We start from the raw sequence: 25,976 nt of genomic DNA, 5'->3' as shown, positions 1-25,976 counted from the left end.
GAGGTGAGAGGGCCCTCCAAATGTCCACTGTGCAGTTTATAGCCTAGACTCAACGACTGTATATATTCACAAAATCACTTTCCCCAAATCTCAGAAATATTTGGTTCATTTTTCAATTTCAACTTATGAAGATTAGTGATTCTAAAAAAGTTGCAACTTTGCAAATGAGAAGGCTATGGCTCCCTCTTATTCAAAAGCCTGCATGCAAAAATTTGCATATGATTTTGGAAGATTCAAAGTCTCTCAAAAAACCTATCTCAACCAGGAGCTTCCAGATTAAGAACCCTTGATTTAGAACAATACTCAACTCTATCAATATGAAAAATAGAATTTACCATAATGGGGACAGAAAGGTAAACTTGTGTAGGAAATAGAAATTGGTGTAGTGCTGAATGTCCTTGGTAAACTACTGACTTTTCTGTATCATAATAACAGTTCTCCTCTTTCTCTTCCGGCCCTGGGATTATTGTGCGGTTCAACAAGGTAATATCTGATTACTGCTTTGACTTCTCCAGAAAAATACATCCTCCACCTTTGCAGAGCATCTTTTTGAGAGTTTCTTTCCAGGTTCCTCAGCTCTAGAAAATTTACAAACCCAAATTAGTGACAACCAACTGGCAAATCAACTCTTGAAGGGGATTCCAGAAACAGAATAAGGGCCTCTGTTTCCAGACCCCCGAACCTAGAGAACTAAAGACCTACTACCAGGGACTTCCTTAGCAAGTAGCCAAACAGGTTTGTTGGGAAGGAAAAATAATCTTTCTTCGCTACCCGTCTTAGATTCCTTGGCTGGGGCCCTGTAAATTAGAACAACAAACAAACAAACAGAAAAACAACAAAAAAACAGATTAACAAGAGAAAAACAAACAAAAGTTTATTAACTTGTGCATGGTGCTTACATGTGGAGGTACCTAGAGAGGAGTAACTCAAAGGGATGGTTAGAATTTGGGTTTATATTGCATTTTTAAAAAGAACAATAAATTCACAGAGAAGTGGCAAGACAACGAAACAGGCCTTTGAGCTTCTACGGGTAGCAAATTATGGGAAGATAAATAAATGGGGGTACTAATGGGACATAAGACTACTTAGTAAGTTTTGCTATGTAGATTCCTCTGGGCTGATAAGGGTCTAGGGTTGTCTCCAATGATTAACTTTTGTCCATCCTGGTAGAGAGGGGAGGTGGAGACCTCTTCTTGTATCTTGTATCTACTTCTTCTTAACTGCTTTCAGCTCAAAATAATCCTTATGCCAAAGGGGCATATTTGGGGGTGGTATATACTGCTACCCTTCAGGTTCATCACCTAGAGCCCCGTCCTGTCAGGGGGATGCAATTCATGTAGGGATGAGGCTGCTTGGTATTGACTCAGGAAGATGTGTGCAGTCGGGGGTGGGAGATGGGGACCCGGGAGATGAAAGGAAAAAGGAAGTGGTGCTGTCAGCTGGAGTTGAAACAGACGCCTGAGAGGCTCTTATGCCTACAGTTATTTGGAAACTAAGTCATCTTCTTCCCCCTCCCATCACCAAAGGACCAGTATTGGTTGGCCAGCAACAAGGTGAACTTCCCTTCTTCTAACCTCTGCCTTCTACCTCTTAGGTATATGCTGCCCTCTGGTATTCTGCTCCTGTTTAAGGCTACTCTTGGTGCTTATTTTAAACTGATTTCACCTCAATATGGAAGTTGAGTGTAGGAACAAGACTCATACCATGGGATGTTCTCAGGGGCAGTCTCAGGACAGATAATAGAGATAATGATTAATATTTATTGTGCACTTAGTATGTGGTAGGCTCTGTGCTATGGGCCTTACATGCATAATCTTATTAAATTCTTCCAATGATCTACAAAGTAGGTTTGATTATTCTTTCCATTTTACAGATGTGAAGACTGAGTTTCAGAGAGTTACTTAACTTGTTCAAGGTCACACAGCCAGTAAGTGGTGAATCAACAATTAGAACACAGGCCTGCTGAGTTCTTGCTTCCAGTCACTTTACTGCAATAGGCCCCCAGAAGCAGGGCTGGAGTTCAGAAATTCTTTCTAGTAGAGCACCTGTGTCAGGGCTCCTGACCTTCTGATCTGTCCTGAGCCTTACAGATTCTATTCCTCAGGTTTCTCCCCTTATCTTTTCCCTTCCACTTCCATTTCTTAATCCTCACTCCAGGCCTTCATCAATAGTCCAGGGTGACTTCTCTTCCTGAGACGTTGCTTTGAGCTCAGCACCCCCTACTCCTAAACCACCAGGGCTCCCCAATATCTAGAAAATAAAATTAAAACTTTTATTAGAGGTAACTGTCCCCATGATTCAATTATCTCCACCTGGTCCTTCCCATGACACATGGGGATAATAGGAGCCACAAGTCAAGATGAGGTTTGGGTGGGGACACAGCCAAGCCCTTTCAAATGGTTAAATATCATTCTGCATATGCAGCATGCTAAGAAGCTCTATAGCCTAGTGGCTAAGACTACAGCCTGTGGACCTAAGCTGCCTGAGCCAGAGTTTGAACTAACTGTGTGGCCTTGGATGAGTTATTGAATCCTCAATGGTTCCGTTTCTCTAATTGTAAAATACAGAGGCTAGGTTTATTGTGGCGAAGAGTTGAGTTAATACATGTAAGGTACCTGGCACGGAGAAGTTTATAAAAAATGTAACCTATTATCTTATAAAACGTCCTTCTTCCTCACTTCGAGATGTCACTTGCTATCGTGTACCTAAACTGAGCCCTCTCGGTGGAGGCAGTGAGGGTTCTTATGTGTTCTTCTCCATCCCTGCCTGTGTTCATGTTGCTGAATTCACCATGGATCACAGGAAGAGGAAAACTTTTTCCAGTAGCCTATAGTTGCAAAAGATAAGCTTTCCAAACTGTAATCACCTGGAGCAAACGGAGAGGAAAGGAGATAAACGAGGGGTGTTGAGTGCGGAGTGGAGGAAGGCTCCCTTTCTCCTCCCATCACCAACTCCTCCTCCTCTTTAGGCCAGGCTTTTAATCAGGCTCCCCGTGTGCAGTCAGAGCGGGCACAGCCAGTTCCTGTCTCAGCCTCCCCTAGGAAGACCTCCCGGGCCTCACCTGAGCTTCCCGCAGCCCTGTGTACCTTCGCTCCCACCCAGGGTCCTGCGGCCCCTCCTCCCAGCATCCAACACTGGGAGCCCACCTGGACCTGGGCTGGCTTCCCTGCCCCGCAGCTTCCTTCGCAGCCGCCGTCCCCGGTCTCCAGGAATGGCCACACCTCCTGGGGCCCCGCAAGGGTTAAGGCAGCAGAGAGGAGAGGTTTGGGTTGACGTCGCTCTGGTTGAAGGTGGTTCCCCTCAGATGAAGATGGGAGAGCCTGGCGAGCTGAAACCCGAGCTCCCGCTCAGCTGGGGCTCGGGGAGGTCCCTGTAAAAGCCGCCTGCCCCCGGCGTCCCTGGGTCCCTCCTCTCCCTCCCCAGCAGACGCTCGGGCACCAGCCGCGGCAAGGATGGAGCTGGGTTGCTGGACGCAGTTGGGGCTCACTTTTCTTCAGCTTCTTCTCATCTCGTCCTTGCCAAGAGGTACTGTGAGTAGCGTCCGGGACACCCTAGGAGGGAGCATTTTCCTCCTGGGGTCTGCCTGGGAGCAGGACTGGGAGTCTCAGGAGGTGTGGTGTGTGTGTGTTTGGGGTGGGGGGGTTGGAAGGAAGGGGGTGCTTTTCCAGTGATAATCTTGGGGACTTGGCTGGTGGTGCTGGAGCTCCTGTGGCCCTCCCTGAGACTGTGACATGGTTTTGTCATCCCAAATCGTGGGCCTGAACTGTCTCAGGAAAGGGGACCAGCTCTTATTTTATTAGCTCTTTTTAGCATTTTAAAAGTACCAAATTGCCTTAGGGAGTCAATTCTGAGTTGCCTGCTCTGACTTGCAAAAGCTAAGTTTCCCTTGGAAAGGGCTCCCTCAGAGGTGAGCAGGAAAGAAAGAAGAGAGGGAAAGAAAAAGAAAGAAAAGGAAAGAGAGAGAGAAGGAAGGAAGGAGAGAGAGAGAGAGAAAGGGGGAGAGAGAGAGAAAAAAAAAGAAAGAAAGAAGAAAAGAAAAGAAAAGAAAGGAAAGAAAGAGCAAGCAGGGCTTGCTTGGTGTTCTGGTGAATGTTGCTTCACGAAATCCTACAGCCATACCCCTTCAGAGCATATCCAAGCACAGGAGATTGACTCACTCAGCATATGTAGACACACTCCCTTTCTGATGAGAGTGAGAAAGAAGAAAAAAGCCAAGGTTAAAAGTGCAGATTGTTTCTGGGGATGCACAGGGTTTGTTTTGAAGGAGCTCTGGCTTCTTTGGTTTTCATATGTCATTTTCTAAGCCACAATCCCCAGGTCAAATGGGCTTCTGGGGACAAATGAGGCTGGTACATGACACGGAGATCCAGCTAAGGGCAGAAGCGAGGGAATGGCAGGCTTGTCTTATAACAGCCCGCTTGCTGGCAGGCAGGGAAATGGGAACATCATAGGAACATCTGTCCTTCTATAGCCCAGGGGTAAGGTGAGACCTCATGAGGTAAGGGCAGGCTGAGATGTACAGATATGACCAAATGGGGCAGCTCTGAATAGGGGCAGGCTATGTGTGAGCCTTCGCTGCTTCCCTTCTGTGCTGGTTATCTGTCACCTGAACTCTACGTGAGAGCTGGGTGCTCTGCCGCGGCAAGTAGCTGGCAAATGCCTGAGAATGAAACAGGCCAGGTGGGGTGGGGAGGATGCTAAATGCAATAGCCTGTATAGAAGGGAAACTCAGCCATGGGCACATCCCTTCATGATCAGCAAAAAACTGAGATACACAAACCCCCCCTGCCCTTCATTTTGGTCAAACTTTCCATCTACCTAGAGCCTGCCTGCCCAGGTAGGATGTTCCTTAATGATTTACAATAGAGATGGTGAGTGTTTCATTTGAATTTTGCCTCCATGGTGTCTGGAGCAGCTCAAAGACAATAATAAAGGAAGAAGGAGCCCTTCGTAAGGGCTGGCAATCCTTACACCAAGGGTAAGTGGGTGACTTTGCATTAAGGCACATCCCTACTTCATCTTGGCCTTTGGGCATGGTGTCAGTGGACCAGCTCCAGAGGACCTGGTTCTTCTCAGAGTGCCAGGGCACAGTGGATTCGATTCCTCAGGGTTACATCAGTGTTCCCCTGCTTCCTTTTTTATTACATGACAGGTGAGGCTCTTCAAAGTCATAAAAGTTTTAAAAAAATAAAAATAAAAACACCTGAGCTGCCTCTTTTTCCTAGCCCAGAATCTGAAAAATCCACTTATTTCTGACCTGAGAACCTCTTTTACCTTTGGCTGTGAAAAAGCTTCAGGGAGGATGCACAGTTTGTTGGTGGCTAAACTGCTGCCTGAACCAGAGCACAGCTTCATGTATTTAGCGAGGATATTTTAGTTCTTGAATGTTTTACTCACATTTCGAGGGAAGACAGAGGAATCGCGTGGAGAAGGAAAATATTTCTTCAAGCAGTGAAGGGAGTCCACTCCCTGCTGGGATGCTGAATCTGGCCCCAGTCAAGAAAAACTTGGAAGCATATTCCTTTAATTAACTTTTCTAAAAAGAGTATTTGCTGAATTATAAACATCCACGGGGATGGTACGGGAGAGCGTTGTTGCTCACCGGCATGTGATACATGTTGGGAGGATGAGAATCCAAACATGAGGCCAAGTGATAACCCAACATAAACAGAAGAGAGGGAGAAGCCCAAACTCCACTGACTTCACCAAATTGCAGTAGCTCTGCCAGTGTGATTCTGCTGAAGAGGAAAACCTCATTTAAAATATGGGACTCTTGGGAATAAAAACTTAATCTGGAGAACTTCATAAGTGTTGCTTCCAACAGACACCAACTTGTGGGGAATGAACATAAATGCAACCAGGGAAGATAATTTGAAGTGCAGATATTCAGTGGGCAGGAAAAACCAGCTAAGAAAGGAAACGTGGAAAGAAAGCAACGGAGGCGTGTCAAGAAAAATTAGATGTTAGATTACACTGGGATGTGTTGGCAAATTCCCAGGAGAAAGCTAGGAAAATTGGGCCTTCTTGGCAGGGGTGGATTTTTATGGGGATCATGAAGAGGGTGTTCCCCTAATATATACTCTGAGAGCTCCTGGCATCCCCAACAGGAAAATAATTTAATGATGGGATCATGGAGTTTAGGAGCTGAGAATGACTTTAGAGATTATTTTAGTATGAGTCCCTCAATTCAGAGGAAGAAGAGATTAAACATCAAGCAAACACTTAGTGAACATTTATTAATGTGTCCAGTCTTTGAGCCAAAGGCTTTATGTGCATTAATTCTCAGACCACCCTGAAATGGCATTACTATTATTATCCCTGTTTTACAGATGAGGTTCAGAGAGGTTCTATGATACACAGAGGTTTAAGGATACACAGGCATGGTTCCCCCAAAAATTGAACATAGAATTACCATTTGATCTAGCAATTCAATTTCTGGGTATATACACAAAATAACTGAAAGCAGGGACTTGATTAGATATTTTTACATCAACGTTCATAGCAGCATTCTTCCCAATAGCCAAAAGATGGAAACAACCCAAATGTCCATTGGTAAACAGGATGCAGTTTACACCTACAATGGAATATTATTCAGCCTTAAAAATAAAGGATCTTCTGATACATGCTATAACACAGATGAACTTTAAGACCTTATGCTAAGTGAAAGAAGCCAGACACAAAAAGACAAATGTTCTGTCATTCCACTTACGTGAGATACTTAGAATAGTCAAAGTCATGTAGACAGAAAGTGGGATGGTAATTGCCGGGGGCCAGGAGAAGGTGGGATGGGAGTTATTATTTGATGGGTACAGAGTTTCAATGTGGAGTAGTGAAAAGTTCTGGAGATAGATGGTGGTGATGGTTGCACAATAGTATGAATGTATTTATGCCACTGAACCATGCACTTAAAAACGATTTGAGGCCGGGCGTGGTGGCTCACGCCTGTAATCCCAGCACTTTGGGAGGCCAAGGCGGGTGGGTGAGGTCAGGAGATCAAGACCATCCTGGCTAACACAGTGTGAAACCCTATCTCTACTAAAAATACAAAACATTAGCTGGGCATGGTGGTGGGCGCTTGTAGTCCCAGCTACTCGGGAGGCTGAGGCAGGAGAATGGCGTGAACTCGGGAGGTGGAGCTTGCAGTGAGCCGAGATTGCACCACTGCTCTCCAGCCTGGGCAACAGAGTGAGACTCTGTCTCAAACAAACAAACAAACAAAAAACTCAACCAACCAACCAAACAAAAAAACTATTTGAAAGGTAATTTTTTGTTATATGTATTTTTCCACAATAAATAAATAAATGACTACACTAGCAGATTAGTGGAGCCCAGGGTGAGCTCAGGCTGTCTAGTTTCTGAACCCAAGTTCTCCTGTTACCTGGAGGACTTCCATTCACACATCCAGCATATGGACTGATTATGCTGATGGACATCTAACTTTGTTAAGGTTTCAGGATGCACATGAAGCAGGGAAGAGAGAGCCCTTGCTAGCTCCTGTTTTAGTGGCATTGTTGCTGCGTCTTGGCTGGCTGTGGCAAAGAGGGAGACTATGCTGATAGACCACAAACTGGCAGCCTTTGGAGCCAAAAGACCTGCAGAAGGTATTTAGTAGGACATAAGTGCTTCAGAGTATTTTGAACCTGAATGTCTTGAGTTAGGCTGGATCCTCTCTAGGGTCTGACACCCCACCTCTCAACCCATATGTTTGATACCTGCGAATCCCTACTAGCATTTGAAGTTCTGACCTCCCATTTCTGAGAGGGATGGGGCAGGAAGAGGGAATAAGAGGGAGAAGGTGGAAGGCTGGATGGTGAATGGAGGGAAACAAGGGAGTTAAGCTGCTGAGGACTAATTGGCCAACAGGATTTTTCAGAGCATCTGGTACATCAGACTTTATCGGTGCCTAACATATTTTAATCTGTATATTTCATGGAACATAATCTTACCTATCTCTGTGACCTCTAACTCATTGGTAAAATGTTTTACTTTCATAAATGCCCTTGAGCATGAGCTTTCAGTGGAAACTGAAGACAGGGCTGGGTGTTATATCTGGGTCAATTACCTGTGAACAAGGTACCTTAGACATGGGAGCCCAGAAGCAGAGGTGACCTAGAGTGTGTAAGTCCCTCAGGAATATGCAGAAGTCTCAGGGAGGGCTTTAGAATGCCACTGGCAGGGACCATGGGTTTGACTTAATATTATCCACATCTGGGCCGGGCGCGGTGGCTCAAGCCTGTAATCCCAGCACTTTGGGAGGCCGAGACGGGCGGATCACGAGGTCAGGAGATCCAGACCATCCTGGCTAACACGGTGAAACCCCGTCTCTACTAAAAATACAAAAACTAGCCGGGCGAGGTGGCGGGCGCCTGTAGTCCCAGCTACTCGGGAGGCTGAGGCAGGAGAATGGCATAAACCCGGGAGGCGGAGCTTGCAGTGAGCTGAGATCCGGCCACTGCACTCCAGTTCGGGGGACAGAGCGAGACTCCGCCTCAAAAAAAAAAAAAATATATATTATCCACATCTGGGTTATACTGGCTAGACAGAAATGGCCAAGATAATGGTGCCTGGGACCTAATGACAGGTCTTAAGTCTGAAAATTATTTCCATCTGCCCCACTGGGGTGGCCAATCCTGATGCAAAATAAAACTTCTCTACCTGCCTCCCCTGAGATCAGCTCTAGAAGCTGCAGTTGATTTGGGGTGTAAGCAAATTGAGAAAAGTGTCATTTCCATGATAAATGAGGGAAGGTTGTGCCCTATTCCCCGCTCATGGGGGAGGAGCTGTCCTCCTCACTTTGTGGATATTTTAACAAGAGCCCAGCCTCCCTCCCCTCTTATTTTAAAGACAAGGGAAATGCAATGTTTACATTTTCCAGTTCCTGAATTCCAGGGCAGAGAACCCAGAGGCCAGCTGGAAAACTGAAAGCTACCAGATCAGTGGCAGAAACTCTATTAGATTCCAAGCCTGGTCTATGTTTAAGGAATTCTGTGTCAGTCATCTCAACACCTGGGCAAGAGCTTTAGATTAAAATGAAGAGAAAGAAGTAAAAAATTCAGGACACACCAGACCTCATACCTATACACAGAACCACTCAAGGAAGGCAGAGAATTGGAGTTGGCTGGAGATACTCCTCTCTGAATCAGTGTGACTGCTACCCCCTACTCAACTCTACCCCTTTTTCTTGGTTGTAATTGTCTGTGAGACAGACTCAGAGCCCATGTGGGATGAGTGGAGTAAATAGGAGTTGCACATCAGGGCATCTTTACCCTTGATGATAGAATCATCGATGGGGGAAACACCTTTGAGGAGGCTTCCATCCTAGCATACCTAAGGAAATGAATCCCAAATTTGGTTATCCAAATAATTTATTGAGTTTGTGGTAAACACTAGGCACTCCCCTATATGCTTCTTATATATTTACTTAATCCTCACCACAAACCTAGGAGGTAAGTACTATTGTTTGCCCCACTTCACATACAAAGGAGCTTAGGCAAAGGGTTTCAGTACCTGCCCGGGTCATATAACTGGATATCCGTGTTTTTGAATCCAGTCTGACTCCATAAGGCATGCCCTGAAATACGACACAACACCACCACAGTAAGCAGTAGGTCCAACGGTGGCAGATCTGCTGGCTATATTTTGGCCAAATGATAAAAAATCATGGTGTTAGTAAAGGAGTCTGATTATCCCTGGAACATCCCATGTGCCCAGATTGGCCTGCGTCAAGTCATGTGCTCACCTCTGTGGAGTGAATGCAGGAAAAAACAGAGGCATCAGCAGCCCCAGTAGCACCACATGGAACTCAAGAGGAGCCGTTCCCTAGAAGAAACAGGGGTGCCAGGCAGACCGAAAGTCCAACCAGTTTCTGGGATAGTTGTCCACGGTGTCATGTACCTTGCCCTCAGTAGATATGAGAGGTGAGAATTTCTTTGTCCCATGGTAAATTTTTATCATCCAAATCACATGTCTGTTTGCAGAGGAACAGAATTGCGAAAGAGACCATTTACTTCCAGCGTGGCCCTGACATTGTGTACGTCTGCTCCTTTATGGATGTGTTCTGTGTAAACTCTTAAGCTATGGGATGGGAGGAGCAGACCTGGAATGGATAAGGGGGAGCACTTTTCTCCCTTCTTTTTTGGCAAAACATAGTTGATGAATATTGCAGGGGATGGAGACTCAATCCCTTTTACTCTAATCCTAAAATGGGTTTTAACCAATTCATCTCAACTTTGAATGAGGATCTACTATCTACCAGATATCAATGTCCTGGATCTTACATCAGCTATTTAAGGAAGTGGCCCCCTTGGCTGGGCAGCTATGAAGACTACTATTTCTGTCACTCTTCTGTCTCTGGTGTTGGATAAATGCCTTTATTTCTGCAGTCTGGGCATCTTTATCATCGCTTTCTCTGAAGTTCTGGCTGTCTCAGAGGGTTGAATTAGTGGTTTGGCAGCAAGTATCCCTGTAAGTAGAAGTCTGGTCAGTTGACTTGATGATTGGAAAACCAGGCTGTTGCTGCCAGAACAGAGTGAGGAACACATTTAGCTAACTTTAGCTCGGGGGAGACACAGCAATTGTCCTCACGCACTGAATTTATGGTGGGTTGAAAAAAATTCCAGCTGGCTTAATGAAAAACCACTAGATGGAGAGGGGATGCTGGGTTGGTTTGCTTGAAATCAAATGAATTGTTTGATGATTCCAAGAAACTAAAGCGTCAGTGTTTTTCAAATCCAGTTGCACTTCTATTTACTTTATAATTCTACTGGATGGTATAAGGGAATAAGACAAAATGAAGCTCTGTGGTCAAACAACTTGAGGTGATCAGAGAATTAACTGATCACCTCAAGTTGTTTGACCACAGAGCCTCATTTTGTCTTTTTTCCTTACACTATACAGCAGAATTAGTGCTCCATGGAATACAGTTTGGAAAACTCTGATCTCTCGTCCGTAAGGCATAAGACATGGAATAATATCTCACCATTAAAGAGGAAAGAGTAAGAAGGGAATTTGAAAGTCTAAGAAACATGGGCTTCCCTTTAGACTTTTGCATCCACCATAGGATCCCTCCTTAGAAGTTAACGAGAATGATGGAGAACACCTGAAATGTCCTAGGACAAGGTGCCTGGGCTTAGCTTCTACCTGGTATCATCTACTCCTATAATTTCCAACCTACCTTTGTTTACTTGGATACAAGCAGAAGGGAGGACATGGCTGGTGGTAAAAAATCCTTGTTACAACACTTTTTGTTCTGGCTTTTTGCCTCCCAGGGGGTTAACTGCCTGCTTCTCAATGGTGTTCAGCCTCCCTTTTGGGCAAGCCTGATTCTCTGGCCAATCCACTGGTAGAATACAATGGGTAAGTATCTCAAGCCCTCATGGAAATGAGATACAAATTGTAGTCAACAAAAATATTCACTAATGGACCCAGTGGATTCCTCTTTCTGTACAATAGAGACTCTGAAAAGTCACAGCAAGAGAAGATTCTAACGTCAGTCTTTGTCACAAATAGCGTTTGCGCTGGGAATCACACATGCTCCCATGTCCATATTCATGTATTTATTCAGTAATCCTTATCAAGCCCCTATCAGGTGCCAGTCATGGTTATAGGTGTTGGGGATATCAAGATGAATAGGACAAAGTCCTTTTTCTGAAGGCACTTGCAATCTACTGAGAGAACTTATGGTTCAACTTGGCATTTCCCAAAGTGGGTTTCAGGAAATGCTAATCCTGGGAGATATTCAGCAAAAGTAAACAGAATCCAGGATGTTATGATGAAATAAGTCTGGGGGATTTGGAGATTATAGACTCTGCAGAGTCCTGCAGTAAAGAAAGCTATAATTCATTTTTATAGTGAAACATTTCACAAAGTTGTTTGGCCACAGAGCCTCTTTTTGTCTTTTTACCTTATACCATCCAGTGGAGTTAGTACTTCATGAAATACAGTTTGGAAAACTCTGATCTCTTGCCCATAAGGCATAAAACATGGAAGAATATCTCGCCATTACAGAAGAAAGGGTAAAAAGGGACTTTGAAAGTCTAAGAATCATGGGCCTCTCTTCAGACTTTTGCTGAGGTATGGGTAGGAAGTCTGATGTCCTCATCACTTAACATTTGCTGAGATGTTGAAAGGGCTATGGAGATGATGGCACATCCATGTTCCTATAAGAAAGGTTCTCGCCAGCACTAATTGATTTGGGCTGTGGAGAAAACTCATTTCCTGTATTCCAGGTGCTTGTAGTAATGTGAGTGGTCTGGGATGACTTGGCAAACTGAGGTGTGAATCTCATTTATTAGCACGCCTGATGATGTGGCAGTCTGGGGGAGTGAGAAGAGCTGTGACTTGACTTCCCAGCTAGATGTATCATGTCAGATACAATTATCATCAGTCTACACAGAATATTTGCGCATCCTTCTAATCCCTGGGACATTGAATCTAGGGTCTAATCACTCCCCTCCCCCGCCTCTTTTTTCCCCTCCCCTCCCCCAGGGGCTTCTTCAATCCCTTGCGATTATTTGTTTGAGCTGCCCCCTGCATTGTCACTGTTTCTACCTGATTGATATTTTATTAGATCATCATCGACTACCTAACATTTGACTACAATGTAAAGTAAGAATTGTGGTCCAATTTGTGGTCAAAATTACTCCTGTATTTGCCAGTTCTGATAGAGCCCAGTCACTGTGACCCTGATTTGCACAACCTGAAAGTGGTCTGTCTGTTTACACTGGGGCTGTATCCCATAGAGACAGCCTACGGATTTGAGCTGTTCATTGACCCCTTGTTTGTTGTTTGTGGGACCTACTTTATTCCTGCCTTTGCTAAATATTGTTCTTGTTGTCACGCAACGTAGTTTTTCCCTTGGCCCTAGCATTGTGTGCCTTCTCTCTCTGCCCGGACTTGTTTCAGACAGGATGACTGCAGTGACAATGGATGAGGAATGAAACCAGCTGCTCCTTTAAAGGGCATCTTGCCTAGGTGGATTCTGGGAAGCTATAATCTTCTCAGCTCCCACTGAATATATACCGAATTCATCTTTGATACAGATTTCTTGAAATGGATATACGCTTACATGTGCATGCACACAGAATAATAAAAGTAGGCATAAGAGGTGCATATTTCTGTGTGTGTATGTATGTATGTGCACATGCATGGGGTATAAAGCATTGTGGTTTGAAACACTGATCAGGGTTTGAATCCTGGCTCTGTCTTTTATGGCTAGTTTTATTCAGCAAGTTACTTCCCCTCACTGATGTGGCCCTATCACCTTCCAATCTGCAGACTGAGGATAATTGTCTATATCATGGGTTGACTGCAGGTATTAAATGAGATAATCCATTTAGCATACTTAGCGTAGTGCCTGGCAAAATGGGAAGACTTGAGAAATTAAAGTTGTCACATACTCTTCCCTTTCCTTCTCATACTGTTCCCACTAACGCAAGTTTCACAAGGAATTGAGAAGGAATGATACTGGGTGTTTTCATCTATAGTTTGATGAAACTTATATGATCCTCTTGAAGCTCCCTTTTTCAGGCCAAAGTCCCATTCTACTCATCTGTGACTCTGTCAGAGAGAGAGAAAAAAAGAATCCCAAAAGACTTGTCATATATCTATCTGTTGACACTTGCTCTCCTTGGTTTTAATATGCATCCACCTTCCAGCCTTAGGAGAAATGCCTTTCACATGCCATGGCTTCATTTCTCTGTGTTTGAAATAGGGCTGGTGGCAGGTTCTTGTAGGCACATGAGGGATAATATCTTATAGAACAGGTGGTTCTGGGCTAATGATGTTCCACTCCAAACACTGAGGCCCCCTTAAAAGTCTGCAGATGAGGCGTTGCTCATGACCATCCACCTGTTATAATTCAAGTTTAGAGCCAGCCAGGAATCCTCAGGCAAAAAGAAGTTTCCCTTGATCTTGTTCTAGCTTGCAGAGCTGGGGGAGGTAACTATAATAAGGACTAGCCCGCCTGAAGCTGCTGTCAGCTCAGGGTTTTGGGACCCGTTGGACATACCATTACAAATGCATCACCCTGGCTCAACATTTTTCTACACTTGACATCTGTTGTTGGCCAGCTGCCTTTGGTACACAGAAAATCTGGCTTCGGCTTTGCATAGGGGAATCTGGATAGGAGGAAAGTAACGGTAATTCTGGAAGCTTTTGGCAAAGAGGTAGACCATGGCAGATCAAGACCCCTGCTGTAGTCCTAATGCATTCTGACTCAGAAAGATTTTAAAGTGTGCAAGACTGGGAACAGGTGGGATAGTTTGTAGAATTCTTGGGTCTTGGGAAAACGAGATTGAATTTTTAGGGTATAGCTTATATTTCATTGTTTTTAATGTAGTCATTCTAGTGCTTTAATTGATATAATATTTGCTGAATTGTATTGCCAAGTTTTATTTATCTCTTTTTGAGACTGGATCTTGCTCTGTCACCCAGGCTGAAGTGCAGTGGCACAATCATGGTTCACTGCAGCCTTGACCTCCTGGGCTCAAGTGATCCTCCCACCTCAGCCTCCTAAGTAGCTGGGACCACAGATGTGTACCACTGTGCCCAGTTAATTTTTAAATTTTTTGTACAAACCAGGGGGGGCGTGTTGGGAGTTGGGTTTGCTATGTTGCCCAGGCTGGTCTCAAACTCCTGACCTCAAGCCATTCCCCACTTCAGCCTCCCAAAGCTCTAGGATTACAGGCATGAGCCATCACACCTGGCTGCCAAGTATTTTTAGATGCATTATTCAATTATTTTTTTCGGTAACCAGTGCTAATAAAAATAAGACCTATTCAGCTCGTATTCCAACATTTGAAATAATCCAGAAGCAGCTGTCCTTCAACGATTTCGAGCACCACAGTTGTTGAGGATAATGGCAACTGGGGGCTCCTCCAAACTCCTAGAGTTTGGGTTTTGTTCCCTTTGGATATGGATGTAGAATTTCTGTTTTTAAAGTAAAGCAGCAGGGGGCAAGATAAATGGAAGAGGGATTAGAGAAAAGGGACCAGGAAAGGCAAAAGCAAGTGGGTGGAGCCCAGAATGCCATGATATAAACCTGAACAGACTGCTTGAAAAGGCCATGTATGTGTGGGCCCCTGGAGGAGACATTACATCTCGCGTCCTTTGCTCCCTTGCCATCTGTGTCTTATTCTATTCTGCAGAGAATAAGGGTAATGTCTGACAAATACACATTTTTTTCTTCAAAAACCCTTTATGCTCATTGTGTTTTTTCAACTTCAGTGACATCAACAATCTCATCCCTGTGCCTCCATCCTCTTGAAGCTTTGGGGAAATGCTGTGGCAAGCTGTCTTGTCCATGGTTGTCCGGCAGCATAAAGGAGGGGCAGGTTCCATGGATGTGGGTCCAGAGTATAGCCCAGAAGGTGAGAATCCCTTTCAAGGCCACTAAGAAGTCAGGGTTATTATCCTTCATCTTCAGATAAGTCCATCTTTACATGGACTGGAGGGAAGGTACCTTTCTTGGTAACACATTCTCCTGGAAATAGTAAAAGAAGCATCATAGGGCTATGATTGTTAAAGGAATGTGCTTATTTGAAAGGTAGAGACTTAGCTCCCACCTCCAGAGATTCTGAGGGAAGAGTTCTGGTCTGTGGTCCAGGAATAAGACTTTTAAACAAGCATCACAGGTAGTTTCCATACAGGTGGTCTGGAGAGTGTGTTGTAAATGAGAACATGGGCTTCTGATGCACACAGACTGAGTCCCAGCTCTGCCACTTACTGTGTAACCTTGATTAAGGCACTTAATCTTTCTGTGCCTTGATTTCTTTATATATAAAATGCAAGATAGTAATGCAATTGTGAGGACTAAATGAAAGAACACAGAGAAACACACGGAAAGCACTCAGCATGGTGTCTGGCTCAGAGCAAGCTCTCCGTGTAAGTTTATTGCTGTTGTTGCCATTCAGAATGATGAGTGACATACCTGAGAGCCAGACCAGCATGATGGTTAATGCTCTCTGACTCTGGAAACAGCCTACTTGGATTTGAATTCTGTCTCTGCTACTTACTACTTGTGAGTATTTAACCCCTCTGAACCTCAGTTTTCTCATCTATAAGATAGAAGTGTTAATTGTCCCTATGCTCTAGGGTTGTTGTAATGATTAAATGAGATGATATAGATGAACAACCTAGAACTGTGTCTGGTATATAGAAAGTGCTGTGAAGGTGTTTGCTATTATTATCTGAAACAGGTTATTCATCAACCATTTTCAGTGATTTCAGAGTATAGCAATATCTCCCCTAAACTTTTCTTTGGTGTCACCATTGGAAGCAGAGTTCTGTTCTGAAGAGACTACTGATATGACTCAGAGCATGATTGTTGATCTTAAATATGATAGTAACACTGAGTGCTTACTGAGCACCCTGCTAGCCACTGCTTTCCTTTTTATTTTTAATTTTTTTTTTAGACAGGGTCTCACTCTGTCACCCAGGCTGGAGTGCAGTGGTGTGATCACAACTCACTGCAGCCTTGACCTCCCAGGCACATGTGATTCTTTCACCTCAGCCTCCTGAGTAGTTGGGACTACAGGCACATGGGACTATGCCCAGCTAATATTTATATTTTTAAAGACAGGGTCTCGCTATGCTGTCCAGGCTGGTGTCAAACTCCTGGGCTCAAGAGATCCTCCAGCTTCAGTCTTCCAAAAATGCTTGGGTTACAGGTATGAACCACCCTGCCCAGCCTAACCATTTTCCTTTTATTAGGTTTAGTATACTCATCACAACCATGAGGAAGTGCTATTATTACCCACATTTCACAGACGAGAAAACTAGGAAGTTCAGTGACTCTCCCAAGGCCACCTAGGAACTGGTGGAGCTGGGATTCAAATTTGGGCAGCCTCATTCCTAGATGTTTCTACTCACCAATGCTGCTTTCTTCTTCAACTGTAAAGTCAGAGGCATGAACTCTCAAGAACCAATGTATTGTGTTGGAAAGAGCAAGGCTTTGTCCCTAAAAAGTTGAGTTCTGATCTTTCTTTTCACCTGAAAGCTGTGTTACCTGGGGCAATTTATTTACCCTCTTTCCTTATCTACTAAATGAAGAAAATAACCTACCTCAAAGGGTGGTTATGAGAATGTAATGAGCTCGTTATGTGTCAAGGGCTCATATATATTCTTAGCGGGTGCTGGAAGTAGAGGAGGATGAATGAAAAGCCTCAGTGTCAGGTACTGTGCTTAATAAAAGGTGAGAAAGGAAAGAAGCAACACATTCATTTTCACTCCTTTACCTTTCCCCAGGGTACATGATCAAAAGTCAGATTTCTAGCAAATCCATTGAAAGTTTGATCACTCCTGGTACCCAAACAGGGGCTGATGAAGGCCTTGACTCTCCAGCTGTCAATATGCTGTTAACAGGAGCAGCTGTGAGAAGGAAGGAGAAGACTGAGGTCACCTAGGTTGAGATCCAACCAGGATGGACAGAGGGTCACTTGGTGACTGGTTGGCTGTCAAAAGCTCAGGGGAGGGATAGAATCACCAAGGGCCCCAGCAAGCAACCCTCTGACTCACAGTCTCGTGGTTCCTGCCTGGCCTTGTCGGTGTCATCAGCCCCATGGAGCCAGTGGTCAGATCCTCCAGTGGTTAGGAATGTTGTGTGCTGTTTAGACATCAATACCAGAGATTCAGATAGCACAAGATGAGGAGGCAGTGAGTAGGGATGGGTGAGGAGCCCAAGCTGCCTAGTTGTATCTCTCTCTGATTCCTATGTCCTTTTTTCTCCCTCTGGTCTCAGAAGGTTTATAGAACGCAGACGGTAAAAATAAAACCTCAGTAGAAATTTTAATTAAATGTGGTAAGAAGGGAGAGCTGTGGGGTTTTTGGTGGACTCAAAGGTAGGTTTTCACATCAAGGAAGAGGAGCAGGCACGTGACAAAAGTGTCTTTCTTTGCCACCTTCGAGGGTGGTCTTGGCCAGGGCCTTTAGTCTGACATCTGATGTTTCCATCCGGTCTGGAACAGCCTGACCTTTATATTCATACAGAATCCTCAGAGTCTTTTCAGGTTGACTTTAACAGCCATCATGGCAACATGTTTTCTTAAAATATAATGTTGAAGACATTGCACTTGCAGACTATGCCTGAGGGGCACATTTGCTGCTCCTGTCCTTCTGCACAGCTAAGCCCCTGCTGTTTGAGGGATTACATGCTTTTCCATTTGTCAGCAGTAGAAACAGACCAGTATTGGACAGTCGTAAAGCACATTTTGTCAGCCTGGTGAGAGGCTGTGCAAGATGATGATGATGATGATGATGATGATGATGACAGCTTTCTTTCACTCACTCATTCATTCATTTGTTCACCAAATATATGAAAGCTGAACCTGTGCCAATTGGTCAGCATTGTTTTCATTGACTTGCTATTCTCATTGATAAAACAGGACCGAGAGGTTAAATGTCTTATGTTTGCCAAAGTGAATTCTGGAAGAAATAGGGCGGGACTAATATAACTGGACTTCTCACTTTAGATAGGAGATACCAGTATGGCTGCCCATAGCCATGGAAGTTGAGAGAAGTGTTTGGACTTATGATGCCAAAATACTTTGCAACTCTGTTAATTCTTTTTACCCTGATTTTAGAGAGGGGATCAGGGGAGCACTTGCACACATAGAATAATTATGCAGCAATTTAAAATTTCTTGTAAAGACTATTCAATGCCAAGAGAAAATGTTCATGATACAAGAAAAAAAAAGCGGCTTATAAAATAAAACAATTTTGAGAGGTAAGAAGACTCTATGTTTATACATTTATTAATGCCTACATGTGGATATATATGCCCATTGAACACATGACTTGAAGGATAGACATCAAAATGTTGACATTATTTTGAATACCTTTAATTTCCTTATTTAGACTTTCCTTCATTTTCCAAAGATTTTCACAAGGAACTTTTTTTGGGGGGGGAATAAAAAGTGTACTTTTTTTGGGGGGGGGATGCGGGGAGGGTTGTGCAGGGATGATTAGGCAGAGCACAGAGAATTCTTAGGGCAGTAAAACCGCTCTGTAGGATACTCTAATGGTGAGTACGTGGCATTATACATTTGTCCAAACCCACAGAATGTACAAGACCAAGAGTGAACCCTAATGTAAACTGCGGGCTCCAGTGATAATGATGAGTCCATGTAGCTTCATCAGTTGTAACAAATGCACAACTCTAGTGGGGATGTTGATAATGGAGAGGCTGTGCAATTGTGGGAGAAAGAGTATGTGGGGAATTTCTATACCTTCCTCTCAATTTTGCTGTGAACCTAAAATTGCTCTAAAAATGAAGGCTTAAGTGTTTTATAAAGATAAAAGTATTTTATTCAATGGAAGAGCTAGTGATGAATGAATGCATGTAGCACCCAGAACTCCCTAAGCTTGATTTTGCTGTGTGATCATGGGCATATGCTTGCTTTCTCAGTGCCTTGGTTTATCCCAGTGTGGAGTCTATGAGTTCTTTGTGTTTTCTTTGTGCTTATTCATTGGGAAGCACTGACAAGGTAAAATTTATTTGCAGCTTTCATAAGGCTTTGCCTTTAAATGTGAAAAGCAAAGTAAAGTTTGCCCAATTCCAGCAGCTGGTAAAACTACAAGTTGGCCAGCTCTTACCCCCTAAGTAGCAGGCTTGTTCACTGCCCCTCTCCCTACCCCTGGAATTCTGTGGACCCGTCTTTTCTCCCAGAATTAATTCTCTAAAAAAAGATTATTTGGTATTTCTCTTTGTTTCAATAAATAAGACCAACTCTTCCCTACTTCACCCTTCACTGGTAAAGTGAAGGAGTTGGGTTAAATAATACTAATTTAAAATAAAATTTGTTAGCAACTTAACTAGATCATTTTGAAGATTAAATTGTATTAAGAATTTAAAAACATTTTAGCTAAAATAATGTTAAATTGCTTTAGCATACATATAAGAAAACATTCAATAATTTCTATTGCTGTTGATATTGCTCTAAATCCTAGTTTGGGAACTGGCCCTTAGCACCACATTGAAATTCCCTGAAATTTGTACAGCTGAAGCCAAATGGCCAATGTGACCTTTCCACAAATGTAATTCTGATAAATGGAGGAAAAAAATGCAAGCAACAAGATGTTGTCTATTTATTGCATTTTAAAATGTCTTTAGCTGGTTAACTTGAAAATTTCTCAAAATATATTTCATGTATCTATTTCTTACACATCCATTTTTTGGGGTACTTTTCTGTCTCTGTTCAAGCTGGGAGAGAAAGAGGGATAGTGGATTTATCAAACCAGAGGGGAAGGAGGAAAGTTACAAAATCATCCAAACCATCATCTCCATATTGCTGGGAACTGGTTTTATTTTTGCAAATATAGTCATGTGCTATTTAATGACATTTTGGTCAATGAAAGACTGCATATACAATGGTGTTCTCGTAAGTTTATAATAGAGGGCACTATTCATAATAGCAAAGACATGGAGTCAACCTAAATGCCCATCAGTGGTAGACTGGTTAAAGAAAATGTGGTAAATATACACTATGGAATACTACACAGCCATAAAAATGATATAATGTCCTTCACAACCATGTGGACGGAGCTGGAGGACACTATCCTAAGTCAACTAACACAAGAACAGAAAACCAAACACTGCATGTTCTCACTTATAAGTGGGAGTTAAACACTGAGTACACATGGATACAAACAAGGGAACAAAAGACACTGGGGCCTACTTGCAGATGGAGGGCGGGAGGAGAATGAGCATAAAAAAATATCCCTTAGGTACTATGCTTATTACCTGGGTGATGAAATAATCTGTACATCAAACCCGCATGATACATAGTTTACCTACATAAAAAAGCTGTGCGTGTACCCCTGAACCTGAATAAAAGTTAAAAAAAAAAGATTATAATGGAGGTTCCTGTTTCCAAAATGGTGGCATAGAAGCAAGCTAGATTCACTCTTCTGACACAAAACCAAAAATAAGTATATAGCACTGAGATTTTCAGCAGCAAAGCCCCAGAACTCAAATATGAGGATAACTGAGTTTCAAGGGCTACAGAGAATTGAAAAAACTCCGAGCAGATGGTAAGAGAATTGAACTTCTTTATCGATAATGTCCCTCTCCACAGTCTTCCCAGCATGAGGCATGTTGAAAATTTTCTTCTGACTCATGATTTCTACACTGGAAAAACTGATATTGAGGCAGATAACCAGCTTCCCCACCATCTTGGGTTCTTTGACAAGAGATCGTTTCCTGCCTCAAAGTGCACAGGAAGCATTGTAAGTACCTCAAGGGAAAAATATCCCTGGCAACAGCCATAGATAAGCCAGAGAAAGGACTACCATCCACAGCCCTGGAAACTCTGCTCTTCAACTCAGCCAAAAGAAACACCAAATCAGAGTGGTGATTCAGTGGCACTCTGCTGCAGGAGGTACATCTACAAGTTCCCCAGGCATGAACTCCTAGCCAGCCTTTCAAAACTACTGGGGTATTCCTTTTGGGAATTCTCCAATTTGGAACAGGCAGTGTTCTGTTTGTTTACTAGAGCCAAGGTAAATCTGGGCTTAAGACACCATCTACTGCCCAAAAAAAGCAGCAACTCAGCAGGAAGGAAAAAAAAAAAAAAAAGATTTCAATAGGTAAATTACAAAGAATCTCTAAGCAAACATACCTGATAAAAAATAAGGCATACAGAGAAGACTAAAATAAATAATCCTTCAATGCAAAAACAAAGATGTGCATCCACAAAAAACAACAGCAAACAGGGAACCATGACTTCACCAAACGGACAAAACAAGGAACAGTGACTGACCCTAATGAGATGGCAATATGTGGACTCTGACCAGTCATTTAAAATAGCAGTTTTAGAGAATCTCAGTGATTTCTAAGATAACACAGACTATTAATTCAGAAATTTATCAGAAAAATTTCACAAAGAGATTAAATAATAACAAACCAAACAAATCTTGGAACTGAGAAATACATCTACTGAACTGAAAAATTTATTTGAAGCTTTCAACAGCAGAATGGATCATGCAGAGGAAAGAATCAGTGACTTTGAAGTCGGGCTATTTGAGGCCAGGCATGGTGGCTCACACCTGTAATCCCAGTGCTTTGGGAGGCCGAGGTGGGCAGATCACCTGAAGTCGGGAGTTCAAGACAAGCCTGACTCACATGGAGAAACCCCATCTCTACTAAAAATACAAAATTAGCCGGGCTTGGTGGTGCATGCCTATAATCCCAGCTACTTGGAAAGGCTGAGGCAGGAGAATCGCTTGAACCTGGGAGGTGGAGGTTGCGGCAAGCCAAGATTGCACCATTGCACTCCAGCCTGGGCAACAAGAGCAAAACTCTGTAAAAAAAAAAAAAAAAAAAAAAAAAAAAAAAAAAGGGAAAAAAAAGTCAGGCTATTTGAAAATAGAGGAGAAAAGGAACAAAGATTATTTGTACAATATAGAAAATTACCTCAAAAGAATAAGAATTATTGGTATCCAAGAGAGAGTTGAGCAAGAGCAAGGAGTAGAAAGCTTATCCAAAAAAATAACAAAAACCTTTCCAAACTTGAGAAAGATATAAGTATCCACATGCAGGAAGGTCAGAGAACACCAAACAGGTTTGACCCAAATAAGACTACCCTAAGGCATATGCTAATCAAATTCTTAAAAGTCAAGGACAAAGAGGGGACCCTGAAACCAATAAGAGAAAAGAAGCAAGTAACATATAAAGGGAGCTCCAATTTGTCTGACAACAGACTTCTGAATGGAAACCACTCAGGTCATGAGGGAGGAGGACAACATATTCAAAGTGCTGAAAACAAACAAACAAACAAACAAACCAATCCTGTCACCCAAGAATATGGCATCCAGCAAATCTACCCTTTGAATATGAAAGAGAGATAAAGTCTTTCTGAGATAAACAAAAGTTGAGAGAATTACCACCACCAGACCCATCTTACAAGAAATGCTAAGGGGAGTTCTTTAATCTGAAAGAAGAAGAAGAAAGAAAACACACTAACATGCAAAAAAAAAAATTAAAAAAAAAATTGAAGGCATAAAACCCACTGGTAAAATTAAATACACAGATAACCCTAGAATACTCTAATATTAAAATTGTGGTGGGTCATTCACGCATAACTCTAGTATGACACCTAAGAGACAAATCTGTCAAAAACAATAATAGTACAGCAACTTGTTAAGAAATAGGCACTGTAAAAATATGTAAATCGAGACAACAAAATGTCAAAATTTGGGAGTGATGGAATTAAATTGTATAATTTTTTAAAGGCTGTTTTCTTTCCTTGTTCCTGTTCTTTTTTAGTGATATAAGGTAAGTTGTCATCTGTTTAAATAATTTGTTATATCTATAAGATATTTTTGTAAACCTCATGGTAACTCAATGAAAAAAAGACTATAATAGATACACTAAAAATAAAAAGCAATGAATTCAAACATACCACCCAAGAATAATCCTTAACCACAAAGGAAGACAGTAAAAAAGGACAAAGGAAGACATGAGTTACATGACAAACAGAGAACGCCACAAAATGGCAATAGTAGGTCCTTACTTATCAATAACAACTCTAAATTTTCATGAGCTCAATTCTGCAAAATTAAAAGACATAGAATGACTGAATGGATAGGAAACAAAGCTCACTTATATGCTGCCTACAAGAAACCCACCTCACTTATACAGATACAGAATGAATGTGAAGGGATGGAAAAAGAAATTCTATGCAAGTAGAAACCAAAAAAAGAGCAAGAATAGTTATACTTCTATCAGACGGAAGTAGCATACTTCTTCTATCAGATAGAAATAGAATGCCTGTTAAATACTGTGAAAACAGACAAAGAAGGTCACTATATAATATGAAGAAGTCAATTCAGCAAGAGGATATAACAATTATAAATATCTATACACCCAACAATGTATGCAGCCAACAATAGAGCACCCAAGTGTATAAAGAAAACATTAATATATCTAAAGGGAGAGATAGACTGCAATACGATAACAGTAGGGTACTTCAACAACCCATTCCCTGTAGTGGGCAGATCATTCAATCAAAAAACAAAGAAACATTGGAGTTAAACTACACAGTAGACTAAATGAACCCAACTGACGTTTACCCAGCAGATTTTACCCAGTTGCTACAGAATGCACATTATTTTCATCAGAACATGAAACAGTCTCCAGAATAGACCATATTTAGGCATTAAAGCAACTCTCAACAAATTCAAAACAGTCAAAATTGTATCAGTTATCTTTTCTGACTATAGTGGAATAAAACTAGAAATAAATAACAAGAGGAACCTTGAAAAATACATAAATACATGGAAATTAAACAGTGTGCCCATGAATGACCAATAGGTCAATAAAGAAATTAAGAAAGAAATATAAAAATTTCTTCAACCAGAATAGGAACAGCTCCAGCCTCCAGCTCCCAGCGTGAGCAACACAGAAGATGGTTGATTTCTGCATTTCCAACTGAGGTACTGGGTTCATCTCACTGGGGAGTGTCAGACAGTCAGTGCAGGACAGTGGGTGCAACCCAAGGAGCAAGAGCCAAAGCAGGGTGAGGCATCACGTCACCCAGGAAGCACAAGGGGGAAGGGAATTCCTTTTCCTAGCCAAGGGAAACCATGACATGCAACACCTGGAAAATCAGGTCACTCCCACCCTAATACTGCGCTTTTCCAAGGGTCTTAGCAAATGGCACACCAGGAGATTATATCCCACACCTGACTCGGAGGGTCCCACACCCACAGAGCCTCCCTCATTGCTAGCACAGCAGTTTGAGATATAACTGCAAAGTGGCAGTGAGGCTGGGGGAGTGGTGCCCACTGTTGCTGAGGCTTCAGTAGGTAAACAAAGCTTCCAGGAAGCTCGAACTGGGTGGAGGCCACTGTAACTCAAGGAGGCCTGCCTGCCTCTGTAGACTCCACCTCTGGGGACAGGGCATAGCTAAACAAAAAGCAGCAGAAACCTCTGCAGATGTAAATGTCCCTATCTGACAGCTTTGAATAGAGTGGTGATTTTCCCAGCACAGAGGCTGAGATCTGAGAATGGACAGACTGCCTGCTCAAGTGGGTCCCTGACCCCCGAGTAGCCTAACTGAGAGAGCCTAACTGGGAGTAGCCTAACTGGAGTGGACCTCAAGCAAACTCCAACAGACCTTCAGCTGAGGGTCCTGACTGTTAGAAGGAAAACTAACAAACAGAAAGGACATCCACACCAAAACCCTATCTGTACATCACCATCATCAAAGACCAAAGGTAGGTAAAACCACAAAGATGGGGAAAAAGCAGTGCAGAAAAGCTCAAAATTCAAAAAATCAGAGCGCCTTTCCCCCTCCAAAGGAATGCAGCTCCTCGCCAGCAATGAAACAAAGCTGGATGGAGAATGACTTTGATGAGCTGAGAGAAGAAGGCTTCAGTCCATCAAACTTCTCAGAGCTTAAGGAGGAACTATGAACCCAGTGCAAAGAAATTAAAAACCTTGAAAAGAGATTTGACAAATGGATAACTAGAATAACCAATGCAGAGAAGTCCATAAACGACCTGATAGGGATGAAAACCATGACACAAGAACTACGTGACAAATGCACAAGCTTCAGTAACCGACGATCAACTGGAAGAAAGATTATCAGAGACTGAAGATCAAATGAATGAAATGAAGTGAGAAGAGAAGTTTAGAGAAAAAAGAGTAAAAAGAAATGAACAAAGCCTCCAAGAAATATGGGATTATGTGAAAAGACCAAATCTACGTCTCATTGGTGTACCTGAAAGTGACGGGGAGAGTGGAACCAAGTTGGAAAACACTGTGCAGGATATTATCCAGGAGAACTTCCCCAACCTAGCAAGGCCAGCCAACATTCAAATTCAGGAAATACACAGAGAACACCACAAAGATACTCCTTGAGAAGAGCAACTCCAAGACACATAATTATCAGATTCACCAAAGTTGAAATGAAGGAAAAAATGTTAAGGGCAGCCAGAGAGAAAGGTCGGGTTACCTACAAAGGGAAGCCCATCAGACT

The 25,976-nt window shown here is 42.7% G+C and overlaps 1 protein-coding gene across 3 annotated transcripts in view; it reads left to right on the top strand.

The window, feature by feature from the left end:
* Nucleotides 1–3,007: 3,007 nt before the first annotated feature.
* PAMR1 (peptidase domain containing associated with muscle regeneration 1) overlaps nt 3,008–25,976 on the top strand; it is a 111,673-nt gene continuing 88,704 nt past the window's right edge. For all 3 annotated transcript variants that reach the window (XM_011940719.1, XM_011940718.1, XM_011940717.1), the window contains exon 1: nt 3,008–3,525. In XM_011940719.1, coding sequence (XP_011796109.1) covers nt 3,453–3,525 — 73 coding nt within the window. In that variant the 5' untranslated portion in view covers nt 3,008–3,452. The remainder of the gene's footprint in view (nt 3,526–25,976) is intronic.

Source organism: Colobus angolensis, unplaced genomic scaffold (genome assembly GCF_000951035.1).
Source record: "Colobus angolensis palliatus isolate OR3802 unplaced genomic scaffold, Cang.pa_1.0 Scaffold192, whole genome shotgun sequence".
Lineage (NCBI taxonomy): Eukaryota > Metazoa > Chordata > Mammalia > Primates > Cercopithecidae > Colobus > Colobus angolensis.
This window is presented reverse-complemented; position numbering and strand designations above follow the sequence as displayed.